This window comes from Gastrolobium bilobum, unplaced genomic scaffold (genome assembly GCF_033153095.1).
Source record: "Gastrolobium bilobum isolate Gb01-03AN ecotype WA unplaced genomic scaffold, APGP_CSIRO_Gbil_v1 utg13567, whole genome shotgun sequence".
Taxonomy (NCBI): domain Eukaryota; kingdom Viridiplantae; phylum Streptophyta; class Magnoliopsida; order Fabales; family Fabaceae; genus Gastrolobium; species Gastrolobium bilobum.
Genome location: NW_026896060.1, coordinates 72,827 through 99,759, shown reverse-complemented (window position 1 = coordinate 99,759; position 26,933 = coordinate 72,827). Strand labels below are relative to the sequence as shown.

At 40.2% G+C, this 26,933-nt stretch overlaps 1 protein-coding gene across 1 annotated transcript in view; it reads right to left on the bottom strand.

Annotated features, from left to right (window-relative positions):
- Positions 1-1,624: 1,624 nt before the first annotated feature.
- LOC133297544 (ankyrin repeat-containing protein BDA1-like) overlaps positions 1,625-26,933 on the bottom strand; it is a 63,511-nt gene continuing 38,202 nt past the window's right edge. Inside the window, exons 2-4 of the mRNA XM_061496714.1 lie at positions 23,826-23,834; positions 3,020-3,607; positions 1,625-2,591 (exon numbers count right to left, since the gene is read on the bottom strand). Coding sequence (XP_061352698.1) covers positions 1,857-2,591; positions 3,020-3,607; positions 23,826-23,834 — 1,332 coding nt within the window. The 3' untranslated portion in view covers positions 1,625-1,856. The remainder of the gene's footprint in view (positions 2,592-3,019; positions 3,608-23,825; positions 23,835-26,933) is intronic.

Genomic DNA, 26,933 nt, shown 5'->3' with positions numbered 1-26,933 from the left:
AGACTCACGCTATGAGCGTCAACCTCTTTGCCTCCTGGGGCATTTTCATGCTATTAGCGTGGGACTCACGCTATGAGCGTGGGGTCCTGGGAATTTCAGCATCCATTTTCTTAGAAATCTCATAACTTGGGCTACGGTGCTCTGATTTGATCGCGGTTTGAACCCACGCGTAGCTAATGAAGAATTATATAACATAGAAGATGATGGAGACCATAAAAGTAGTATAGGAATTTCTTAAATAAATAAAGATTATTTATGATTAGTGTTTAAGAACGATAAAAGTGAGTTTTAAGCTTTGGTGGTTTAAATAAGACTTACAATAGGAAGTCTACTTATAATTTAAGTTATAATCGCGTTACGAGGATTGTTTTAATTACGGAATGAATTTTAAACTAAAAAAAAAATGTTTATAAATAAAAAGGAAAAAGTTTATCCGTGTTTAATTCAATCTTGTGATTGTAACTGCGCTTGATGCCGTACGTAATGTTAACAAACCGGTTCTAGAACGAGATATTACAATTATATTGATATTTGATTTGATTAATGTGGAATTGATTTGATCACTATTTGATATTTGATTTAATTTGTTATTAATTACATTAGTTGTATTTTGATTGGGATTACCAGCTTTGCTGATTTTTGTGTTTGTTTGACTGCAATGATCCTGCGGGGCTGCGGGGGAGCAGAGTTTCAGTGAATCAAGATACAAAGGATTCGGCTAGCAGTGGGCAGTGAGGATAACTACTCAGATAATTTTGCTAATCCTAAATTTTATGTATAAGACGTATCTCTTATTTTATTGTAATATTTATGAATGTAATAAAGAGCCTTGCACTTGTCCTTGTATAGGTGCGGCGGTAACATTTCCCCAAATTAATTTTAGATTAGCTTTCGCAATAAATATAAGATCTTAATAAATAATTAAATATTATTTTTATTTTATTTTATTTTTGAAAATTTCTCTATTATAAGAATATTTTATTGTTGTTAAAATTATTAAAAATTTGGGGATGTTACAAGTTGAGAATAACTTATAAGAATTAATTGGTACTACCTATACTAACAAGATGCATCTACTTTTCGGTAGTCCGAAACAGAAGAACTCTATAGTTAAACGTGCTTGACTTGGGGCAATTCGTGGATGGGTGACCTCTTCGGAAGTTTTTCCGAAAAGTGTCCGAGTGAGGACAAAGCACGCTGAAAAATCTCGTATTAGTGTGTGGAGACAGTCATTGATTCTTGCAAGTTGCGAGGCGTTACAACAAGCAACTTATTTTATTCGTTTCAATGGAGTTCGTGATACTGATACCTATAAATTGATGTAAGCATTAAGATTACAATTTAACATATGAACATAGGTTTATCGATTACTTATTACCACAAGCAAAAGCTTTTTAGACACCAAAAATAAAGTAGTATTGTCTGAAGGGCATGGCATTATTAAGTAGCTTTTGTATAATTATGGCATTTATGATATGTTATACCTTATTGAATAAAACATAGGTTTCTTTTGAAATTGTCCAACTATCTCAATAGTTCTTACATTGACCTTGATTGTGCTAAATATGCACCAAAGCCAGTATCAATTTTTGAAATTTCTTTTTTGAGCAATTGTGCACGCAAGTTTCAAAATATTACAAAGTTAAAATGTTGATTCATTCATAAACTGAAATAATTTGAAAGAGCACAAATTACAAATCAAATTACGGATATAAAAACAATACTTATATGGTTTGACCAATTGACTTGAGTACCTTATATCTGCTGTCCCAAGACCTTGATTGGTGTTCCCTATTCAGAGTGTGGCACCCTAATGATCAACTGAACAAAGTGGCAAATTAGCAGAAATACTTTAACTACCATATATTTCCTCCTCTACTATTCCCTGTTTGGAATATCCCTCGAAGTCTGCGGTACACTCTTGAAAATTTCAATGGCAGCATCGTCCACAACCCGACGAATAAGATTACAGTAATGTAAATGGCATATGATGTAGCAGAGGTAGGGGATATCACCTGCGCATTAGAGAGATAGGCCGAGGCAAGGAAAGCCAGTGGTAAGGACACTATAGCAGCCCAAATCCCGCTTGGAATCATAAGAAAGATTGTCACGATTGCTAGTGAAAAGGAAAGCGTATTCAAAATGAATATGTATAAGAAATCAAAATTAGACATGACCGATGTCCCGGCGTTTCCTCCGGTAGCAGTAGCTTTGGAATTGAGAGAAGTAGTGTTCACATTATTATCCCCAGCGTTTGCCTGATAAACTCCACCTGGGGGGCTCAGTGCAAATTGATAAGTTGCGGTTGCAACAAGAGCAGCAACTACCAGTAAAGCATTGCGTTGGTCCTCTGTTATATTCATTGTTCGAAGTACATAAATGATTATTTTATCAATAATTGGGACCTTTGATATTATTGTATCTGCAAGAGAGGGAGCGTTAGCAACTGATGAACCCCGTCTTGCTCCACCACTCACTAATATTCTTTCCATCTCTGCATTATTGGCAGCTGCTATGTCTAATGCTGTTGAGTTTTCCAAATTCTTGGCGTTCAAATAATTCCTCATAGTCTTTACCAACAATTGAAGCGGCTGTGCTACCAAGGAATCCAATTGATGAACAATGTAATTGTTACAGATTAAATTTAAATATAAAACCTCTTAGTGTTAGAGATTAATGTTCCTATTGGAAAAAAAAAAAAAAAAAAAAATGTTAGTTCGTTTTAGCCATCTAAAATATCAGGTGGCCCTTGGAGGAGCCTATGGAGGGAGACCACGGTCCACATCCACCACTAAAGGACCAAGTTAGCTTAAGTATAACAAGTGAATCTGATATCTGTCAACTCAAAATCTTATGATATCAGATTTATGGATCCTCCCACTTGTATAGTCTTTCTTTAGTCCATTATTAACCAATATCCCAACATAAAATCTTCACTATAATCGGTGTACCCGGCAGTTTTTCCATGGGTTGTTTGTTATGAATCGAAAGTAAGTTCAAAATATAGATAGAAGGATACCTGTGGGTCACCTAAGCCTGCTGAAATGTGCAAAATGGTGTTGCCTTCCTCATCCTTCCAGTTCAATATTCTTATTTCTAACTCCATGGCATCTGTCAGGATTGATTTCTCGAGCCAGCCAACCAAGACTTGAAGAGCCCTGTACTGTCCATTTGTCACAGCAATATGCAGTGCAGTCTCACTTCTCACAGTTACATCTTCAATTGAATCCGGGCAAGCACCTAGGAAGTAAACTAAATGGTCAACATTTCCGCTTTGACTTGCAAAATGCAGAGGAGTTATGCCTTCCCTCCCTTTGACTCGGACAAGGTCTTTATTGATTTGCACAAAACGAACCACCATTCTCCTTTGTCCTTGTTGTAAAGCAAGGTGGATAGGGCTGAATCCTTGCTCATTCAGCTTCCAGGCAAACGACGGTTTTAGTCTCATAATCTCGGTAGCAAATGAGAGAAGCCCAGCAGAGGCAGCAGCATGCAAAGGAGTTTCAACGAATGGTATCGCATCAATGTCCTCCAAAACGCGTGGATTCTCTTGAATTAGCGTGTAGAGATCGTGTACGTCTCCCCGTTGAGAAACGTCTTTCAACCTCTCATTAATCGTTGGGTTCATGGTTAAAGCTATTAATCTTCGGAATGAAGCGGGATAAGTGTATTTAGTGCACCGGCTCACGTACTCTCATCTATAAATCAACTAAACCGGAAATTGCTGCGTAACATCCACGAAACTAGGTGGAAATATCTTCTTTGATTTTCATAAAATAATTATAATATTCTTTCAAAAAAAAATAATTATAATATTTTCCTGTATATATATATATATATATATTTGTGTGGGAGTGAAAAACCAACAGACGGTGACAACATAAAAAATATAAATGCTTATTTAAATGACCATCAACTTAGGAAACATATCCGACTACCATGTGGCGTAAAGGATAATGCTTTAAATGGTCATAAAATTTGGAAAGTTGACCAGGTAGAAATCATGAAGTGGCATAAAAGTCCAATAAAATTGAGAAAAGTGTTTGTCTTTCTAAATGACACAACTTATATCCATTCACTCTTACAAAGAAGTGGAACCCACACATTTATATTTTTTTGTTTACTCTCTTTCCTCCATTATCTATCTCTTTTTCTCACTTAAAATGACATAACTTTATATCCTTTAAAATGATACACGTTTTTTCCATAAAAATTTGACGAGGATAATGCTTTATACCTTATTATTTAAATGTTTTGAAAACTTGACAAATGTTGCGTAAAGACAAAAATTTTCCAATGTGAATTACCAAAGCTATTGCATCAATTTTACATATTGATTAGGTTTTTATTGGAACTTATAATAACCCTCACATGTAATGTGAATTTAATTATGAATTAATAATTTTAATTATAATATTGAAGAATAATTATAAGAAAAGTAGAAGAAAAAGAAATAAAGTCACATTTGGTGAAAAATGAGTTAAAATGATATAAGGGGTAAAAATGTGAGTACGCAAAATTACTCAAAAGGTAAAAGTAAAAATAGAAACATGACTAGAAAAATATTCTAGTCCATGGAGTAAAGTTTGGTAAAGAATAGATATAATTAGATAGATAAGCTCTTACCCAGTTAAATTTCACTTAACTTATGTAAGTGAAATTGGACTAAAAGCCTCGTGTTCTTCTTTTTCTTCTCCACGCGACGATACAAAGAGTAAAGAGGGAAGGAAAAAAGAAAAGAAAAGCTTGAGAGAACTTCAATCCTTGATAACTTGAGCTAGGATTGATGAAATCAATCCATTCCAAAGCCTAAAGTGTGTCAAATTTCATCATTTACAAAACCCATAGCTTAGTTTTAGTTGGGAGTCATTATATTGAGAGATTTATACATCTCTAGGTCGCGGGTAGTAACATCCCTGTCTCGAGCCGGTTCAATTAACATACACATGATATAAACTGAAACAGCGGAAGACTTAACTTACAAAAATGCGAGCTAACTTTTTCTTTTTCTACTTTAATTCTTACTTGGCGTAAACGAAAATCGGGCAGAGTTTCCTCTATAAATCGGACAACTGGAGATTTTTCAATCCCACTCAGAAGCATTTCTTGATAAATAGTTTATACAACATATCAATTCAGAAATACCAGGCATCCAAATATAATCACATACCCATCCATGGGCGCATGCATAACATGGCTTCGTGCCACTATATCTAACAGCATACAATCCAACACGTAAACATATCTGAATACTACATCATCATATAACGTGCCTGAATACTCAAATGTACATACATCAAACTGACAGACATGTACAAAACATATACAGGCCATATACAAAATAAAGGATCTAACATCATGATCCACAAAATACTGAAATACTAAATGAAAGCACTATACTCCAAAATAGAAGTAGCCTGCAGCTACTCAAAATCCAATCCGTCCAAAATTCTCAGCCACGGGTCGCGTCCCTGACTAGAGAGGTCTCACCGGGAATCTGGGCACCTAAAAATATGGCCCCAACGAGGGGTGAGATTACAAATCTCATTAAGCTCCAGGTTTATAGCGAATTCTCCATACTGATGGCTCACTCTTGCATGAAAGTTAGATACATAGTATACAATGCACATATAACAGATATTATAACAGAACAAAGCATATATTCATATCATAACAGAGGCGTGCGTCGTCATTCCCAAGGGAGGACCCCAAGCGGAAATCAATGCACGTGTTCCCGAGGGAGGACCCCAAAGCGGAACCAGACATATCAGAGGCGTACACCATTAGTCCCGAGGGAGGACCCCAAAGCGGACATTAGGGTACTATACAATCAATGGCCAGAGATTATTACAGAAATCATATTACCGAAGTCATATCAGAACAAAACATATCATATCATCAAATAACTCTATATGAATGCATCTATACAAAGCATAAAAAGCATTCATACAATCCAACCACAGTTCACTACCATGGTGGAGCACTCAAGTAGGAAAAGACTCCTTAAACATAGAGCTTACCTCTTGAAGCTTTAACAATCTGCTTACTTGTGGCTCAAGTTACTTATATATCTTCAAGAGATTCCGATTCCTTTTTAGTCTCTAGGTACACCTAGAGCAAGAATCCATAAATACAAATTAATAAACTGCCATCATGCCTAGCTTTCACATAAGGCATACATTTTATCGCTTCTTTTCGTTTCTTTACGTTTTTGCCAATGCTATGCCAATACATAAGGCATATAATCGTTGGTGTTCTTTAATTTAATCAAGTATTCCCTTAAGAATTTCAAACATAAATCATGGCATTTTACTTTAAAGGACTGTGGGCCTACAATTAGGAAATCAATAGATTTTTCCATGATTTCTTTTCAAACCATTTCACTTCATGACTTACCATTTTCATACTTTGAAATACACATATTTTATTAAAATAAAATATGACAACATATTTCCCTAAACACCCTATAGGTCAAATCCTTTAAAGGAATTTCCAAGGATCCTTCTCTTTTACAATACATTTTCCTCACTTAATTTAACAACTACACGTACATAAATATATATATATATATATACCAAGTTCCAATTTAATTTTTGGGAATCTCAAGCCCTTTAAATCCTTCAAGGCCGAAACATCAAGGGTATGTTTCAAAGGATTTTCTTTCAAATTTAACATTCTTACTAACTCATCCAAATTCCACTTACTTGCACACATAAAACCCCTCTTAATACATCAACTAAAATTTGCACAATAAATCCTATTAACCCTATCAAAGGCCGAAACATAGAGATGAAAGGCATATGATTTTTCTCTAATTTTTTTTACATACATACAATGCTCATTTTTATTTCCTACATCCAAAATATCAAGGATTCATCATCAAATCAATTTTTTTAAAACATAATGCTTTCCCACCAAAGCATATTCATAATTTTATAACTTAAATAATCAAGACACTACCATGAAAATAGAGGTTTGTTACCTCTAATCAACTACCAAAGCCTAGAAGACACATCTCCAAGCAAGGCTCCTTCAAAAATGCACTTTTTCTTCCTTGATGAATAGTGTCACGAAAATGAGATGACAAGTATCTCTCTCCACACACGAAATCAGCTCAAACGGAGGGGTGGAATAGCTTCCTTGGATGATTTCCTATGAGATTGGTATATTGGGTGGAAGATTTGGTGGCTTAACCATGGAGAAATCAAAGAAAGAAAAAGACAAACCCTAACCCTTCCCCCATGGCTGCAGCTCGGTTTTGAGAGTGAGGAGAGGAGAGAGAAACTGATTTGGAAATGAGACTTAAGTGACTTAAGAAGGTGAGCACATGTAGCCCTTTTTAATCCGGTTATTTTTCTATCGCGTATTTTACTCAAAATGACCCGGAACTTAACTTAAAGCTACAAATATATTTTTATTTTTCTAGAGTCATTTACATTAATTTTTATTTCCTAAGGAACAATATTCATAATTCACAATATGGTTTCTACACCGTTTTTGACAAAATGCACTGTGAACCACTAACTGTACTTTATTTATTTTTGAAACTTAAAACTTATACACTTGTCATTTCCTTGAGCCTATATTGACTTGTTTGGCATATATTGGAATTTCTTATTCTTATTTCATCAATTATTATTTATTTCTGGACTCTACCGGTTGCTTAAACAGCGGTACAAATACCCGGTAGAAACATTATTCACGAGATTTTCACGGAAAGTGCCAAACTATACAATTTTTCATTCTGAACTCATATTTGTCGTCAGAATTGTCAAATTATGTCTCTAAAATTATTTTGCTTATTTATGCTCTACCGGTTAATTCACAAGACTGCGAATTCTCCGACAGAACACACTGTTCATAACATAGTCATGATTACAGCCAAAATACTCGGAATCACTCACTCAATCTAATTATGGTATTTAAATCCTTAAATTAAACCTCTAATTATGATTTACCATTTGGGGTCATTATATTCACCCTACATTTTAAGGATTTTGCCCACAAAATCAAATATCAAATATAACATATACCTGACGTCAAACTCAGGGTACCGCTGGAGAATTTCACTCTCCCGCTCCCAAGTTGCGTCCTCAGGGGTCAATCCTTCCCATTGTACCTTGATCATGCGAATAGTCTTGTTTCTTAACACTTTTTCTTCACGTGCTAGAACCTTCAACGGTCCTACAACAAACTTCAAGTCTTTTCTTACTTCGATATTGTCCGGTTGTACAATGTGGGATGCATCTGACACGTATTTTCGAAGTTGACTGATGTGAAACACATTATGCAGATTTGACAGATGTGGAGGTAAGGAAAGCTGGTAAGTGTAACACCCCGTGTATACCGGTAATGCTATCATACTATCGTATTAAGCTGCGCTTAAATAAAAAATTGTGAAAAATCTTTTTCTTTTCAAGAGTAAATACCCTTTTTGGTCCTCAAAAAATTTCACGAGGCCCGTTTTAGTCCCTAGCAAATAAAAAGGACCATCGTGGTCCCTAAAAAATTTAAATTGGACCCATTTTAGTCCTTTTGAGGACTAATATGAGTCTTTTTTGAATTTGTGAGGGACCACAATTTCAACTAAATGGGTCCTTTTGAATTTTTGAGGGACCACGATGGGCCTTTTAATTTTCTAGGGACTAAAACGGGCCTCATGAAATTTTTTGAGGACCAAAAAGGGTATTTACTCTTTCAATTATGACGTCATTATACTTAGCCAAGTTGATTACTTAATCAATTTCATAAAAACAATGCCTGTATGTAAATTGCAATAAGACATCTACTGAAATACCTCAATATATAAATAAGGTGAATATCTACATCACAGATCTACATCAAGTAGTCCGGACAACATCCTGATACATTATTACAACTCCAAATAAAACAAGACATAAACCAGTCTATGTGTCATGGACAATCCCCATGCTCACCAAATAAACAACGTCTCAACAAGATAAAACATAATCATAAGCTGAAGCTAAAAGCATAAAGCAGCATCCAACATGTCAGCATAAATAACAACAAATCTAACTCAGCTCCGGCCTCCTGCCGCCTGAGGTCTCAACATTACCTGAACCTGAAATAAGTGCCCCAAACATGGGGTGAGATCTCTAAACTAGAAATCTCAGTAAGACAAGGGGTCCTCAAGGATCTTCCACCCCAAGCTCACTTACATGTGCAATATAAGTTCTAAAAGCATTTATATCAATATCAGTTCCAAAACTATGCAGTGCAACATATATTCATGACATGTGTGTTGATATTATTCTACTGGCCAGAGAAATGCAGGAATACGTCTATCTCCTACAGACATTACAAGGAACATCGCTTGTACCTCACCCACAGCCTTAGCATATTGTATGTACCACATACTCAGGCTTATCGTATAAGTGGAACACCACATGCATATCATAAAGACACTAGCATATAACAGCTCAACAGCATTTCCAAAACATCAAAAGCATGTAACACAGCATGCATATAACCATACCCCCATGGGACATGGTGGAACCACAACATGGCTAAACCGAGGACACGAAAGCTTACCTCTAAGCTAGCTATCCAATGCCACAAGCTCAAAGTCCAACACACAGCAGATCACAATCTGATTTAGGACCAGCAAGTATATCAACATTCATAGCTTAAAAGCGAAAACATAAAGACTACGTTTTCATATTACGAATTATGTCTTAAGGCTTCTCACAAGCCATAAGCCCTTAATCACATGATTCTGACTTAGTTCATTTAAAACAGAAGTTCAACTTCATCAATCTAGGGTCCACAAACCCCCAATAGCCTACTGTACACACATCATAGCTACTGTTCTACGAAATCCCAGAATATCCGGATATTCCTCGGGGGCATATCCGGATATGCAATATCCGGATATCTCACTGTCAATATCCGGATATCCAATATCCGGATATCCAGATCCCTATATCCGGATATCAATATCCGGATATTCCACGGGCAAATATCCAAATATTTCACGACAGAATGCAGTTTCTGCATTTTTGCGAAGATATCCATCCAAGGTTGGGTTTTTACTGATTTTAGACACTTAAGCATGCATTTCTAAGTGTGTTAAGCATTACCCAACAATAAGTTATCATCTTTTAACCTTAACATGCATCAAGGTTCCATTTTAAGCTCAAAGACTCAAGATCAAAGGTGATAAAGCTTACCCAAGCTTGAAATAGCCCCACAATGGTGCTCTTGGAGCTCACAAGTCAGCTCCAAGGTACTGACTTTAGGGAGAACGAAAATGGAGCAACAAGGTGAGTTCTTTCCTCACCAAGGAAGCTACTTGAAGCCTTTACCACCAAACTCAAGGCTCCTACACCACACAACACAAACTCAGCCCCACACCTTCACCCAAAACAGCTCTCTCAACTCAGAAAAAGACCAACAAAGCAGTCCCAAAGCTAGCTCTCACCCTCACCAAGTGTTTAGAAAGAAGGAACAAGCATCAAAGGTGATAACTTGGCCAAGAAATGAAGGGAAGAGTAATGGAGCACTATTCTGGTCAGCCTCCACCAACAACTCACGCTGGAAATTCTGTTTTCTAGGGCATTGTGCCCTTAGTAAGTGTATATATAGCCACTTAACAAATAAACACGCAGTATTAAATTTAATTGCTACACTTAGCGTTTTAATCCCAAAATTTGGATTCTTAACCTACTCAATTTTACAAGAATTATCATATTTTTCTTATATTTTACTGAGCACCTTTTTTGTACGCGCTTTTCATAGCCAGTATCAGTTTCTGGCACCAGTTCTCATTATTTGGACTTGAAACTCGTTTTACAAGTCCTATATATTATTATAGTAATTATCATGCACTTATTGTAATTTTCCTGGATAATTTTTCGGTACACATTTATACCGACTAGCAGAACCGGTATCTGCACTTTTCTTCCGAAAAGTGACTTTCAGCATTCTAAATCACTTACTATAACTATTAGAGCCTAATAATAATTATTTGGGTCAATTATGAAATCATTTCCTAATTTTACATAATTAATTAATTAAATACCTTATTTAACGGTGCAGGTTCTTACATTCACCCCACCTTTTTAGGATTTTGACCTCAAAATCAGAAACATACCTGGTCGAAACTCGGGGTACTGCCGGAGACGCTCGTCCTCACGCTCCCAAGTACGCTCCTCAGGAGTTCTTCCCGTCCATTGTACTTTGACCATCAGAATGATCTTGTTCCTCAGCTGCTTCTCGCCGCGATCGAGAATTCTGAGTGGTCCGACAGGAGTTTTCAGGTTCTCCCGAACCTTCACATCATCAGGTTGCACCACGTGCGACGGATCTGCTGTGTACTTCCGAAGCTGAGACACGTGAAACACGTCGGGGATGTTAGCCAAGTTCGGAGGTAAGGCAAGCCGGTAGGCAACAGGTCCTACTCTACCAAGAATCTGGTACGGCCCAATATATCGCGGGCTCAGCTTCCTCACTCAGAGTGCCCGACCAACACCAGTGACAGGTGAAAGTCTCACAAACACGTGCTCACCCTCACTGAACTCTAGTGGACGATGCTTGACATCATAGTAGCTCTTCTGGCGATTCTGCGCCTGCTTCAACTTATCTCTGATCATCTGGATCTGCTGGGTGGTATCTTGGACAAAGTCCAAGCCAAAAAGGTCATTGTCCCCAACCTCAGACCAACAAGTAGGAGTTCGACACCTCCTACCATACAGTGCTTCGTAGGGCGTCATGCCCAGGCTAGCATGAAAGCTGTTGTTGTACGAAAATTCAACCAACATGAGGTACCTATCCCATGCCGAGCCCTGCTCCAACGTGCAAGCCCGCAACATGTCCTCCAAGGTTTGGATAGTCCTCTCAGTCTGTCCATCAGTCTGAGGGTGATAGGCGGTACTCAATCTCAACTGCGTACCAAAAGCCTCCTGCAGCGCCTCCCAGAACCGAGATGTGAACTTCGGGTTCCTATCACTGATGATACTCTCGGGCACCCCGTGAAGCCTCACAATCTCGCGAACATAAAGCTTGGCCAACTGCTCTGTAGTGAAGCTCACCTTCACTGGAAGAAAATGGGCAGACTTGGTCAGCCTGTCCACAATGACCCAGATAGAGTCACAACCCTGAGTCTTAGGCAAACCCACAACGAAATCCATGGAAATACCTTCCCACTTCCACTGTGGTACTTCAAGAGGTTGAAGTTCACCAGACGGCCTCTGATGTTCAATCTTCACCTCCTGGCAAACCAAACATTTAGACACAAAAACAACAACATCTTTCTTCATTCCTGGCCACCAGAAGTTCTTCTTCAGGTCTTGATACATCTTAGTAGCACCAGGGTGGATAGAAAACTGGCCCTTATGGCCCTCTGCCATAACCTCTTCGGTCAACGGACCTCGAGGAATCACGATCCTCTGCTGAAACAAAAGAAGTCCATCATCATTCCAAGACACACCGGCCTGGTTCTTCACATATTCCAGACACTCTCTCTGAACTTGTGCCTCTTTGATCTTTTCGAACAGCTTGTTCACAACGTCTGCTGCTTCTAACTCGAGAAGTACACTCTCACACGGAGCGGTCACTGCCAGGTTTCGGAATTTCTCAACCACATCGATTTTACCAAGTAACAAACTGGATGAGCTACTGGATTTCCAACTCAAAGCATCAGCTACCACATTGGCCTTGCCAGGATGATACCTCAGCTCGAAGTCGTAGTCCTTTATGAACTCCATCCATCTCCTCTGCCTCATGTTCAACTCCTTCTGGTCGAACAGGTACTTCAAACTCTTGTGGTCACTGAACACCACAAACCTCAAACCAAAAAGATAATGCCTCCAAATCTTGAAAGCAAACACAATAGGAGCCAACTCCAAGTCATGAGTAGGGTAGTTCTCCTCATGAGATTTCAGCTGCCTCGAAGCATAGGCAATCACCTTGCCCAACTGCATCAACACACAACCTAGCCCCTTCCCGGAGGCGTTGGTGTAAAGCTCAATCTCGAGCGCAGGATTAGGAAGGACCAACACAGGAGCAGTAGTCAGTCTCTCATTCAACTCCTGAAAACAATCCTCACACTCGCGAGTCCACACAAAGGGAGTCTCCTTCTGGGTAAGGCGAGCCAAAGGGAGAACCATAATGGAGAATATAACACCTCACAATTCTAAATTAAGTAATTAATACATTGAGTGAATAATTAAGTGATGGATTAGTGAAAATCCTAAAGATTAGGCCAGAATACAAAGAAAGGGCAAAACGTGCCAGTTTGGGGAATGTGTTAATGGAGCTTCTAGGTGCTCCAATGGTGGAGTATGTTTAGGAGGAGCCTTGTACCTTCCATTTAGGTGAGTGTTCTTGCATTTTAATTGATTGAATGTGATGATTTGAATCTTGAACCCTAGACCTTGCATGGTTGATATGTGATGTTAGAGAGCTCAATTGGAAAATGTGTATTAGATGATAATGCCTTAGAATGATGTATTAAAGCTAGAAATGCAATGAAAATTTTAAGTGAAAATTGATGATATTTAACTTAGTGGATTTTGAGGTCATGACTTTGGACTTTTGAGTTTTGTGTTGAGGCTTTGTTTGGTGAATTGTGGTATGATTGTATGATGATATAATGGATTGTGTGAGGGTTGAAGTGATTAAAATTGAGAGGAAATCCTTGGAATGCTCTAGGTCACAACTTGGCCTTTAAAGGAAAAATGAGTGAAATGATGTTGAAAGATGATTTGGATGATGATTTGAGTAGTTATATGGTACTTAGATGGGTTGTGTGGTGGTTGGAAAATGTTAGAATCAATGGAAAATAATAACTTGTGTTTAGGGACATAAATGAACCTAGAGTGAATTATTTAGCAAAACGATGAGTAAAAGACGTAAAACGGAAAAACGACACTTGAATTGGCCTTTTGGCAACCTAAGGAAGCATAATAAAATGAGAAAGAAAATTTAGAAAAATAAATCCTAAAATAACACTACAAGGGCCGAACCATCATGGTGATGGGAAGTATTTTTGTGTTTTTTTTCGCGTTTTGACGTAAATTGACGTATACTGACGGCTGTACATGGTTGTATAGGTTGCCGTACGTTGACTTGAATCCTGAATCTTGAATCAGGGAGTTGCCCTTGGTCCTGGACCAAGTGGATTGAGGTAAGTAATTTGTTCAATGCATGTATAATTGTAAATTAGCATGTATTGTTTGAACTATGAGTGATTGGGAATGTCCTCTATGTAGGCATTCTGCTGTGTACCAAGTTGAGAGATAAGCTGCTGCGGAGCTTGTGAAAACAATATTTAAGGTAACCTCTTAGTACTGGGGCTTGTTCCCCTTTTCTGTTCCACCTTGCCAGTTGATGGCAACGGTAGGAAGTGTATATGAGTAGTGTAGAACACATGAGCATGCATGCATTATTACAATGGGTACTTATGTACCGAGTCTCTGGCCAGTAGACAGTTTTATTAGCCTTCGGGCAGTTTCGGACTTCCACTGGATAGGTCTCCAAGAGGGAGTTCCAGTTGACCGTGGGTCATGGTGTGTGATCCGGGTAGGAGCACACTAGGAATGTCTTTGGCGTTTTGGATGGTTGGGGCATCATGGTTGTGGTTTTTTTGAACGCACCTTGGATGATACCCATAGGCTTATATATGCCCAGGGCGTACGTGGAATTGGGGTTACCATCCCGTATCGTCGTAGTTTGTATCTTTATATTCCCCATTTCTCTAAAACCCTTGCTATATCCCGTTTTAAAAATTGGTTGTTGTATTCTATTCATATGCATCGAAGTGAACCATTGGGCGGAGTTTTCTCCAGAACCTCTGGGTTACTGAGATATATTCGTATATCTCACCCCGTCTCGGGGCATTTATTTCAGGATGTACCTGTGGCGTTGGAGCAGCGGGCAAGAGGCCCGCAGAGTGATAGAGGAACATTTTCAGTATTTGGCATATTGTTCATATTGGCATGCCTAGGTCTAGTAGTTTGTATCATTTGAATTTATGTTTAAATTTGTAATTGGAGTTGTAATATTGTAAAGGGTAATTTGAAGTTGAAGTCGTAAGTTGTAATATTTAAGTATATGTTGTAAATGTAAAAGAGATGCATGATGTACTAAGATGGAAGGATTTTAGGCCTATGTTAGAGTTATGATTATATGCTTATATTGTGAAACTACATGTAAATGGGACCTTTGTGATTGAAACAAGTAAGGAATATAATGTGAGCTCTATAGTATAAACTGCCTAATAACTATAAACTGGATTGGGTTGTAAGTGCCCCAAGGCGTTGTTGGTCCTTGTGTGTGCCACCCATTGGATTATTACTGTATTATTGTTGGATTATTAGGTACTTTGAGGCATTAGTGAGCTTGTACAAATTTGGGGATTAGTGGAAAAACAAAGGAAACTCTGGCGAATTTTCTGTAGAATTGGCAGATTTTAGGTGAACTTCGGGAGAGCATATCTCCCTCTACAGATGTCCGATAGGGACGTGCCATACGCCATTTTGAAGCTTGAGATGTCCCATACATGGTGCTAAAATATGAGCCAGTTCTGGGTTGTACGCAGACCTGTGGAATTTATTGAGTTAGGACTGTCCAGGGAGCTCTGATGCAGGGGCTGTTCTGGCCAGTTTTTGGGAAATTAATTCCCGCTTCGTTTCTCAGTCAAATTAAGCGTATGATATATCATCAAATCGAAGATTTAGGTGTCTAGTTTATGGTGTAAAAATTTGAGAGAAAGTGAATGAGTGGATTGAGTGCAGTAATTCGTGGAGTGAGAGAGGTTTAGAGCTGTTTTGGGGTTAGTTGGCTATTTCGCTTATCCAACTTCAAACGGCGATAACCGGAGCAAATGAGCTCCGAATTGAGCGTGTGATAGCTTGTTGAAAAGAGAATTAAGTAAGACAAAGATATAACCTGAGAAGGAGGTCTGGTTGTGAGCGGTGTGTTAACAGAAATTTTAGGAGTGAACCATATCCGAATAGGTAAAAACGTAAAGTTTGGTAATTGGCAAAGTGGGTTTATGGGAACCCCTTAGTAACTTATAATAAGTATATTGTGATGTAAAAATAGATAAAATAAATATTCCGCAAGAGTTAACAGTTATTGTCACAGCTTTTAATTATTACGCGTTTTATTGTTTTAAATGCTCGCGTAATAATCGAAAAAAGTTTATTCGTATTTTTATAAATGAATTGTTGTGATTGTAACTGCGCTTAATATCATAATTGATGTTAACAATACCGGTACGTAACGGGTTGTTACAGAGAAACCCTTGATGAACCTCCGATAGTAACCTGCCAGACCCAGAAAGCTCGTCACATCCGTAACTGTCTTGGGCTTCTCTCAATCCAGTACGGCCTCGATCTTGTTCGGATCCACTGCAACTCCTTCAGCAGAAATAACATGCCCAAGAAACTTCACAGACTTGAGCCAAAACTCACACTTTAAAGGCTTCGCATACAGCTTCTTCTCCTTCAGCACTTGCAGAACAATCCTCAGATGCTCCACATGCTCCTCCTCCGTCTTGGAGTAAATCAAGATATCGTCAACGAAGATGATTACAAACTGATCCAAGTACGGCTGGAAATCCGATTCATGTAATCCATGAACACATCAGGTGCATTGGTGAGTCCAAACGGAATCACCAAATACTCAAAATGACCGTATCTCGAGCGAAATGCGGTCTTAGGGACATCCTCCGGCTTCACCCGAATCTGATGGTATCCGGACCGGAGATCAATCTTCGAATACACGCAAGCACCCCTGAGCTGATCTAACAGATCATCAATCCGCGGAAGGGGATACTTGTTCTTGATCGTCACCTTGTTCAGCTGCTTGTAGTCGGTGCACAATCGCATTGTCCCGTCCTTCTTCTTCACAAAGATTACCGGTGCTCCCCAAGGAGACACACTCGGTCGGATGAAATCTTTCACTGATAGATCCTCAATGTGCTTCTTCAGCTCTGCCAGCTCCGGTGGCGACATCCGGTATGGAGCTAATGAAATAAGCCCCACACCAGGTAACAGATCTATGGAGAACTCTATCTCCCTCTGTGACGAAAACTCAGGAATCTCCTCAGGCAACACCTCGAGGAATTCCCTCACCACAGGAATGCCAATGATGTCCTCCTGTGTCCCACTCACCAAACCTCCTAACATGACATAACCAAACGCCCCAGCTCTTAAGGCTCTCCTAGCCAGCAGCAAAGAAATGTACGGCGAGGAACTAGCTGTGGAATCAAACGGAGACATCACCACACGCTTGGCACAACAATCAATCAATGCACAATTCCTGGACAACCAATCCATGCCCAGAATAACCTCCAAGTTGGCCATCGACAATCCTATCAGATCTACCGAGAACTCACGGCCCTCCCACTGAAACACGACATCTCGATGTACAGTGGTAGAATCACATCTTTCTCCGGTGGCAGTGGTAACCCGCAACGGTGGAGAAAGCACATACATGGGCAACTCAAGCCCCACAGCAATTAGGGTTGCAACAAAAGAATGCGTAACCCCAGAGTCAAACAAAACATCAACAGCTGATGTACAAACAGTAACAGTACCTCTGACAAGGTTCGGAACTCGATCCGACTGCTGACGATCCAGGGTATAAACACGCCCCGTAGACGGTGGCACTGCTGTTGTCGAAGTAGGTGGAAGGGTAACCATCTGGAGTGGCACTGCAGAAGCCGTCGCCGTCGCCGACGGACAGTCTCTGGAGAAGTGGCCCTCCTTGCCACACTGAAAGCAAATCAACTGGCCGGTAGAACACAGCCCAAAATGAGTCTTCCCGCATCCCGAACACCTAAGAGCAGGAGGTCTCGCTGCTCTCCCCTGAGCAGAAGTCCTCTTTAACTGATTCAGCGCCTGCCGAGCTGCCATCTGCTTTCCCTTGCCCTTGTTCCCAAACTTCTTGTCCCTCCAAGAAGTGGAACTACCAGCTGCTACCTTCGTCATCGTCTCAGCGACCTTGGCTCTCTTTGCCTTGCTCGTGCTGTAGAAATCTTCAATATCCCGACACTGTTGTACCAGTGCCCCAAAGTCTCTCGAAGCACATCTAGCAAGGTAACCAGCAATATCCTTACTAAGTCCTCTACGGAACTTAGCAGCCAAAAATGTCGGAGTAGGACTCGCCATTCGAAAGTGTGAAAACTTCACCAGCTCATTGAACTTGGCCGGGTACTCGTCAACAGACAACGAGCCCTAAACCAACCTGTCAAACTCCCCTTGTTTCCTCTCCTGTGCATCATACGAGAAGTACTGACCCAGAAAATATTCCTCGAAGAATGGCCACGTCATCTTATGGCCCTGCATCTCGTAGACATGAGAAATGTTCGTCCACCACTCATGGGCATCGCCCTCCAGCATGTAAGTAGCGAACATCAGCTTCTGCAGATCTGAACACTGCATGACCCGAAAGATCTTGTCTAGCGTCTGAAGCCATCGCACCGCAGCAATAGGATCATGAGACCCATCAAAAGGAGGTGGCTTATGCTTTCGGAAAGCATTCAGCCGGCGATCAATCACATCTCTATCTTCAGCCGGCTCCCCAAAGGGTTCCATCACCCCCGTACCAAGACCAGTGCCCTCGACACGGCTCTGGCTCTCATCCTGCAGACTAGGTGGAGGCGGCGGCGGTGGTGGCGGTGGAGGTGGAGGTGGTGGAGGAGGGAACTTGCCAACAGCAGGACCAGCCCTCATCTCCTCCAACATGACTCTCATCATGGTCATGTTTGCCATCCGGTTCACCTTGAGGACATCCTCAGGCGTCCTCCTGTTTGCCTCACGAACATCCTCCGTGGCTTTTCGGTTCGCCTCTCTAACGGCGTCCATCATTGCCACGTTGGCCAATCTAGTGGCCTCCTGCATCTCAGCCAATGCAGTCAGGATTGGGTCGGGTTGACCCTCAGCAGTCTCTCGTGTTCTTTTGGATCCTACCATGACTCTGCACAAGTTACACAAATTATGAGTTGATCAGGCCCACGCAATGCGATTACATATGCATCATCATAACACAATCCAATAGAGTAAACACACAAGACAGACACAACGAAACATCTTAAGTTATGCAATACATACAGGTTTTTCCCTTGAACCGTTGCTCTGATACCATAAAATGTAACACCCCGTGTATAACCGGTAATGTTATCATACTATCTTTTTCTTTTCAATTATGACGTCATTATACTTAGCCAAGTTGATTACTTAATCAATTTCATAAAAACAATGCCTGTATGTAAATTGCAATAAGACATCTACTGAAATACCTCAATATATAAATAAGGTGAGTATCTACATCACAGATCTACATCAAGTAGTCCGGACAACATCCTGATACATTATTACAACTCCAAATAAAACAAGACATAAACCAGTCTATGTGTCATGGACAATCCTCATGCTCACCAAATAAACAACGTCTCAACAAGATAAAACATAATCATAAGCTGAAGCTAAAAGCATAAAGCAACATCCAACATGTCAGCATAAATAACAGCAATTCTAACTCAGCTCCGTCCTCCTGCCGCCTGAGGTCTCGACATTACCTGATCCTGAAATAAGCGCCCCAAACGTGGGGTGAGATCTCTAAACTAGAAATCTCAGTAAGACAAGGGGTCCTCAAGGATCTTCCACCCCAAGCTCACTTACATATGCAATATAAGTTCTAAAAGCATTTATATCAATATAAGTTCCAAAACTATGCAGTGTAACAGATATTCATGACATGTGTGTTGATACTATTCTGCTGGCCAGAGAAATGCAGGAATACGTCTATCTCCTATAGATATTATAAGGAACATCGCTTGTACCTCACCCACAGCCTCAGCATATTGTATGTACCACATACTCAGGCTTACCGTATAAGTGGAACACCACATGCATATCATAAAGACACTAGCATATAACAACTCAACAGCATTTCCAAAACATCAAAAGCATGTAACACAGCATGCATATAACCATACCCGCATGGGACATGGTGGAAACACAACATGGCTAAACCGAGGACACGAAAGCTTACCTCTAAGCGAGCTATCCAATGCCACAAGCTCAAAGTCCAACACACAGCAGATCACAATCTGATTTAGGACCAGCAAGTATATCAACATTCATAGCTCAAAAGCGTAAACATAAAGACGACGTTTTCATATTACGAATTATGTCTTAAGGCTTCTCACAAGCCATAAGCCCTTAATCACATGATTCTGACTTAGTTCAATTAAAACAGAAGTTCAACTTCATCAATATAGGGTCCACAAACCCCCAATAGCCTACTGTGCACACAACACAGCTACTGTTCTACGAAATCCCAGAATATCCGGATATTCCTCAGGGGCATATCTGGATATGAAATATCTGAATATCTCACTGTCAATATCCGAATATCCAATATCCGGATATCAATATCCGGATATCAATATCCGGATATCAATATCCACGGGCAAATATTCGGATATTTCACGACAGAATGCAGTTTCTGCATTTTTGCGAAGATATCCATCCAAGGATGGGTTTTTACTGATTTTAGACACTTAAGCATGCATTTCTAAGTGTGTTAAGCATTACCCAACATTAAGTTATCATCTTTTAACCTTTACATGCATCAAGGTTCTATTTTAAGCTCCAAGACTCAAGATCAAAGGTGGTAAAGCTTACCCAAGCTTGAAACAACTCCACAATGGTGCTCTTGGAGCTCACAAGTCAGCTCCAAGGTACTGACTTTAGGGAGAACGAAAATGGAGCAACAAGGTGAGTTCTTTCCTCACCAAGGAAGCTACTTGAAGCCTCTACCACCAAACCCAAGGCTTCTACACCACACAACACAAACTCAGCCCCACACCTTCACCCAAAACAGCTCTCTCAACTCAGAAAAAGACCAACAAAGCAGTCCCAAAGCTAGCTCGCACCCTCACCAAGTGTTTAAAAAGAAGGAACAAGCATCAAAGGTGATAACTTGGCCAAGAAATGAAGGGAAGAGCAATGGAGCACTATTCTGGTCAGCCTCCACCAACAACTCACGCTGGAAATTCTGTTTTCTAGGGCATTGTGCCCTTAGTAAGTGTATATATAGCCACTAAACAAATAAACACGCAGTATTAACTTTAATGGCTACGCTTAACATTTTAATCCCAAACTTTGGATTCTTAACCTAATCAATTTTACAAGAATTATCATATTTTTCTTATATTTTTCTGAGCACCTTTTCGGTACGCGCTTTTCATAGCCAATATCAGTTTCTGGCACCAGTTCTCATTATTTGGACTTGAAACTCGTTTTACAAGTCCTTTATATTATTCTAGTAATTATCATGCACTTATTGTAATTTTCCAAGATACTTTTTCGGTACGCATTTATTTCGACTACCAGAACCGGTATCTGCACTTTTCTTCCGAAAAGCGACTTTCAGCATTCTAAATCACTTACTATAATTATTAGAGCCTCATCATAATTATTAGGGTCAATTATGGAATCATTTCCTAATTTTGCATAACTAATTAATTAAATACCTTATGTAACGGTGCAGGTTCTTACAGTAAGGCACTGGTTCGACCCTCTTTATAATCTGGTAGGGGCCAATGAACCTAGGACTCAACTTCCTCACTCCTAGAGCACGCCCAACACCCGTAGTCGGAGACAAAAGGATAAATACATGATCCCCTTCTGAAAATTCAAGGGGTCGATGCTTTGCATCATAATAACTCTTTTGGCGACTCTGTGCTTTCTTCAATCGATCCTTAATCATCATAATTTGATTGGTAGTCTCTTGGACCATATCAGGCCCAAATAACTGCCTCTCACCAATTTCTGACCAACACTTAGGCGCCCTGCACCTACGGCCATACAAAGCTTCATAGGGAGCCATGCCCAAACTGGCATGATAACTATTATTGTAGGAAAATTTCACCAAAGGAAGATACTTATCCCATGCATTTCCCTACTCTAAGGCACAAGCCCTTAACATGTCCTCCAGGGTCTGAATAGTCCTCTCAGTCTGACCATCAGTCTGGGGATGATAAGCCGTACTCAGCCTCAGCTGTGTACCGAATGCCTGTTGCATTGCCTCCCAAAGTCGAGAAGTAAGTTTAGGGTCCTGATCACTAATGATACTTTAAGGAACACCATGCAGTTTCACAATCTCCCTTACATACACCCGAGCCAACTGCTCTGTAGAGAAACTCATTTTGACTGGTATGAAATGTGCAGACTTTGTCAATCTGTCAACAACTACCCAGATAGAATCAAAACCAGCCTGAGTTCTCGGTAATGCCACTACAAAATCCATAGAAATACTGACCCATTTCCATTCCAAAATATCTAAGGGCTACAGTAATCCAGAAGGTCTCTGATGCTCAATCTTAACTTTCTGACATGTCAAACACTTACTCACAAACAGAGCAATGTCTTTCTTCATTCCCGACCACCAGAAATTTCGTTTTAAGTCTTGGTACATCTTGGTAGCACCAGGATGGATAGTGTACTTACCCATATGGCCCTCAGCCAATACCTCATCCACCATTTGACCCTTCAGAACAATGATCCGATCTTTGTAAAATTTAAGACTGAACCTATCCGTGGACACAAAGTCCTGCTCTTTCATAGACTGAATCTCTTCATCAAGCAATTGAGCTTCTTTAATCCGCTCAACTAATGAGTTCTGGACTACCGTAGTAGTCAATAAATGCAGAATATCCTCTGTATTCACAGGAATGCGGAGATCCCTGAATTTCTCAATCAAATTATACTCAGAAATCATCAAATTGGCCATACCAAGCGTCTTTCTTCGTAAAGCATCTGCTACTACATGGGCCTTACCGGGGTGATATTGCAATTCAAAATCATAATCCTTCAGGAATTCCACCCATTGGCATTGCCTCATATTCAACTCTTTCTGATCAAACAGATATTTCAAACTTTTGTGGTCACTGTAGACAATGAAATCGACCTGGTATAGAAAGTGTCGCCAGATTTTCAATGCGAACACTACGGCTGCCAACTCAAGATCGTGTGTCGGATAGTTCTCCTCATGTGGCTTTAACTGCCGAGAAGCATACGCGACCACCTGACGAAACTGCATTAGCACACAGCCTAACCCTAACTTAGAAGCATCACAATACACTACAAATTTACTGGTAGGATCCGACAATATCAATACCGGAGCTGTAGTCAACTTCCTTTTTAACTCCTGAAAACTCACTTCACATTCTTGGGTCCACACAAATGGGTTCCCCTTACGGGTTAACCGTGTCAAAGGCAGTACCATCCGTGATAATCCCTCAATAAAACGCCTATAATACCCAGCCAAACCAAGAAAACTCCTGATCTCTGTAATATTTTAGGACGTTCCCATTCTAACACTGCTTCAATCTTACTCGGGTCCACTGCCACTCCTTCAGCTGAGATGACATGACCCAGAAATTGTATCTCAGAAAGCCAGAATTCACATTTTGACGGCTTAGCATACAACTGATGCTCTCTCAGAATCTGCAAAACAACCTTTAGATACTCAGAATGCTATTCTTTACTCTTTGAATATATCAGTATGTCATCAATAAAGACAACCACTAACTGATCCAGATAGGCTTTAAAGATCCGATTCATATAACTCATGAAAAGGGCCGGTGCATTTGTAAGCCCAAATGGAATAACCAGATACTAATAGTGTCCATATCGGGACCTGAAAGCTGTCTTCGGAACGTCATCCGGCTTTATCCGAATTTGATGATACCCGGACTGGAGATCAATCTTAGAAAATACAGTCGCACCACGCAACTGATCCAACAAATCATCTATACGCGACAAAGGATACTTATTCTTAACAGTAACCTTGTTCAACTGCCGGTAGTCTGTACATAATCTCATAGCCCCATCCTTCTTCTTAACAAAAATCACCGGTGCTCCCCACGGAGACACACTCGGTCTGATAAAATTTTTACTGGACAAGTCTTCAATCTGCTTCTTCAATTCAGATAATTCTAGAGGTGACATCCGGTATGGGGCAAGAGAGATAGGCCCCACGCCAGGTAACAAGTCAATTGCAAATTCAATTTCCCTCTCTGAAGGAAAGTGCAGAATTTCATCCGAAAAGACATCCTCAAACTCGGAGACAATCAGAATAACAGAAATTGGCTCCTTGTTGACGCCAACCAGACCTCCCAATAAAACAAACCTGGAATCTCCTTCCTTCAAGGCCTTTACAACCCGAAGAACAGACGAATAAGGAGACTCCCTCTCTTCATCATTTGACGAGACAAAAATGGTTTTACTGCAGCAGTCAATCTTCACAAAGTACTTAGACAACCAATCCATCCCCAAGATTAAATTCACCGAGACAAGATGTAATACGATAAAATCGGCAGAATATTCCCTGCCATCATACTTGAATTTCACATTTTCACAAACATAGTCTTCATTAAAAACTCTTCCCACTGCCATAACAATATGCATAGGAGTTTTCATTTTTATCACATGCAGACCAAATGCTTCGACTACATAATCAGCAATAAAAGAATGTGTGGCACCAGAATCAAACAAAACACTAAGCATTTCATCACGAATAGAAATCATACCTCGTACCAAACTAGCTGACCTCTCAGCCTCTTGCTGAGTCACGACATATACTTTGGCAACTGGAGATGGGAGAGGTAGAGATGGTTCCTCAACCACAATAGGAGCCGGAGTTGCTTGAATCGTAGAAACCTGTCCCCCATTAAAGGGGCAGTCCCTAATAAAATGCCCAGGTTGGCCACATTTGTAACACAATCTTTGCTCTTTTCTGCAAACCCCAGCATGAACTTTACCACATTTAGAGCATTGAGGAGCAGATTCAAAATTTACAGGCTTAGAATTTACCACCTTTTTGAACTTACTATCAGACTGTCTAACCTGCAACCTTTTTCCTTTAGAATTCCCAGAAGTGTTTTTAGGACCAGAATTAGGAACATATTTGTCCTTATGCTTCCTTCTATAGTACTATTGAATGTTTTTACACTTTTTAACGAGTGCAGCAAAAGTATCAAAAGTGTGTCCTGCAAGTTTTTCAGAAATGTTATCATGTAGTCCTCTATGAAATTTAAACACCAGATCATCCTCAGTAGGTGGAGCTCTCTGGAAATGAGAGTATTTGGCCAGCTTATTAAACTTATTCAGATATTCATCAATAGTCATCTGGCCCTGCTTTAGTTCCTCAAATTCACCCTTCTTCCTTATCCGGGGCTCCGCCAGAAAATATTTCAGCAAGAATTGCCTTTCAAACAAAGGCCAGGTAATAGCATAACTCTGACATTCCAAGAGCTGACGGGTATTTCTCCACCAGTCGGCTGCATCATTCTGCAGCATATAAGAAGCATACAGCAATCTCTGCTGATCATCACACTCCATGACAGTAAAAATGCGATCCAACTCCTCTAACATCTGAATTGCGGGTATCGGATCAATGCCTCCTTTGTAATTTGGTGGTGCGTGTTTTCGGAAGGCATTAAGCATTCTTTCTCTTTGCTCTCTATTAGTGGCTGGTTGTGCCACACCACCCCTGTGACTAGATTCTTCATTCATATCATTATTTCCTTCACCCTCCACAACAATGGGATTATGAGGAGGAGGAACAGGCTGTTGTGGTTGTGGCTCAGGCTGTGGCTGTGGAGCTTGCCCACCAGCCCTCACCTCAACCAAGAGTAATCTCATCATTTCTATATTCGCCATTTTGCTTGCTGACATCATTTCTTGATTGGCCAATCTATTAGCCTCTAACAGGTCTTGATTTGCTTTCATCATCACTTCCAGCTCTCGCTGCCTAGCTGCAGCCATATTTTGTTGCATCTCAGTTAAGGCCGTTATCATTGGATCTGACTATGAAGTATTTCCCCACTGATTTATTCGAGGTTTAGCCAAATCTGCTAGAACAGGATCTGTCAGGTCAATAGGTGGATCAGGAGTCCTTCTTGGACGAACCATAATACTGCACATTTTACACAAAGGAATGAGTTAGCTACGCTCACACTCAGTGATCAGACATGCATATCATAGGACTCCAAGAAAACTCAAGAAGATCATACCCCGAACAGTTTATGCATTATTTCATAGGCTCTCCTAGAGAAACTGCTCTGATACCATAAATGTAACATCCACGTCTCGAGGCGGTTCAATTAACATACACATGATATAAACAGAAACAGCGGAAGACTTAACTTACAAAAATGCGAGCTATTTTTCTTTTTCTACTTTAATTCTTACTTGGCGTAAACGAAAATAGGGCAGAGTTTCCTCTATAAATCGGACAACTGGGGATTTTCCAATCCCACTCAGAAGCATTTCCTGATAAACAATTTATACAACATATCAATTCAGAAATACCAGGCATCCAAATATAATCACATATCCATCCATGGGCACATGCATAACATGGCTCCGTGCCACTATATCTAACAACATAAAATCCAACACGTAAACATATCTGAATACTACATCATCATATAACGTGCCTGAATACTTAAATGTACATGCATCAAACTGAATACTACTAGAAAACTGGAGAAGGAAGAAGATTCTGGAGCTCAAGAGGAGAAAAATTGCCTAAGTGTTGAGCGCTAAAACGTCCACACTGAGCGTTTTAGCGCCCTGTTACAGGAAGAGGCCAAAACTTGCTGGTGTTGAGCGCTAAAACGTCCACACTGAGCGTTTTAGCGCCCTGTTACAGAAAGAGGCCAAAACTTGCTGGTGATGAGCGCTAAAACGTCCACACAGAGCGTTTTAGCGCGCTGCTCCACTAAGAAGATGGAAAATTGCTGGTCTTGGGCGCTAAAACGGCCTGCAATATGCGTTTTAGCGCCCTAAAGTGGAAAAAGATTCTGGTCTTCACCGCTAAAACGTCCAAATCAAACGTTTTAGGGTTAGAGTCAGTTAAAGTTAGTTGAGCATTCACCAAGTTTGGACGCT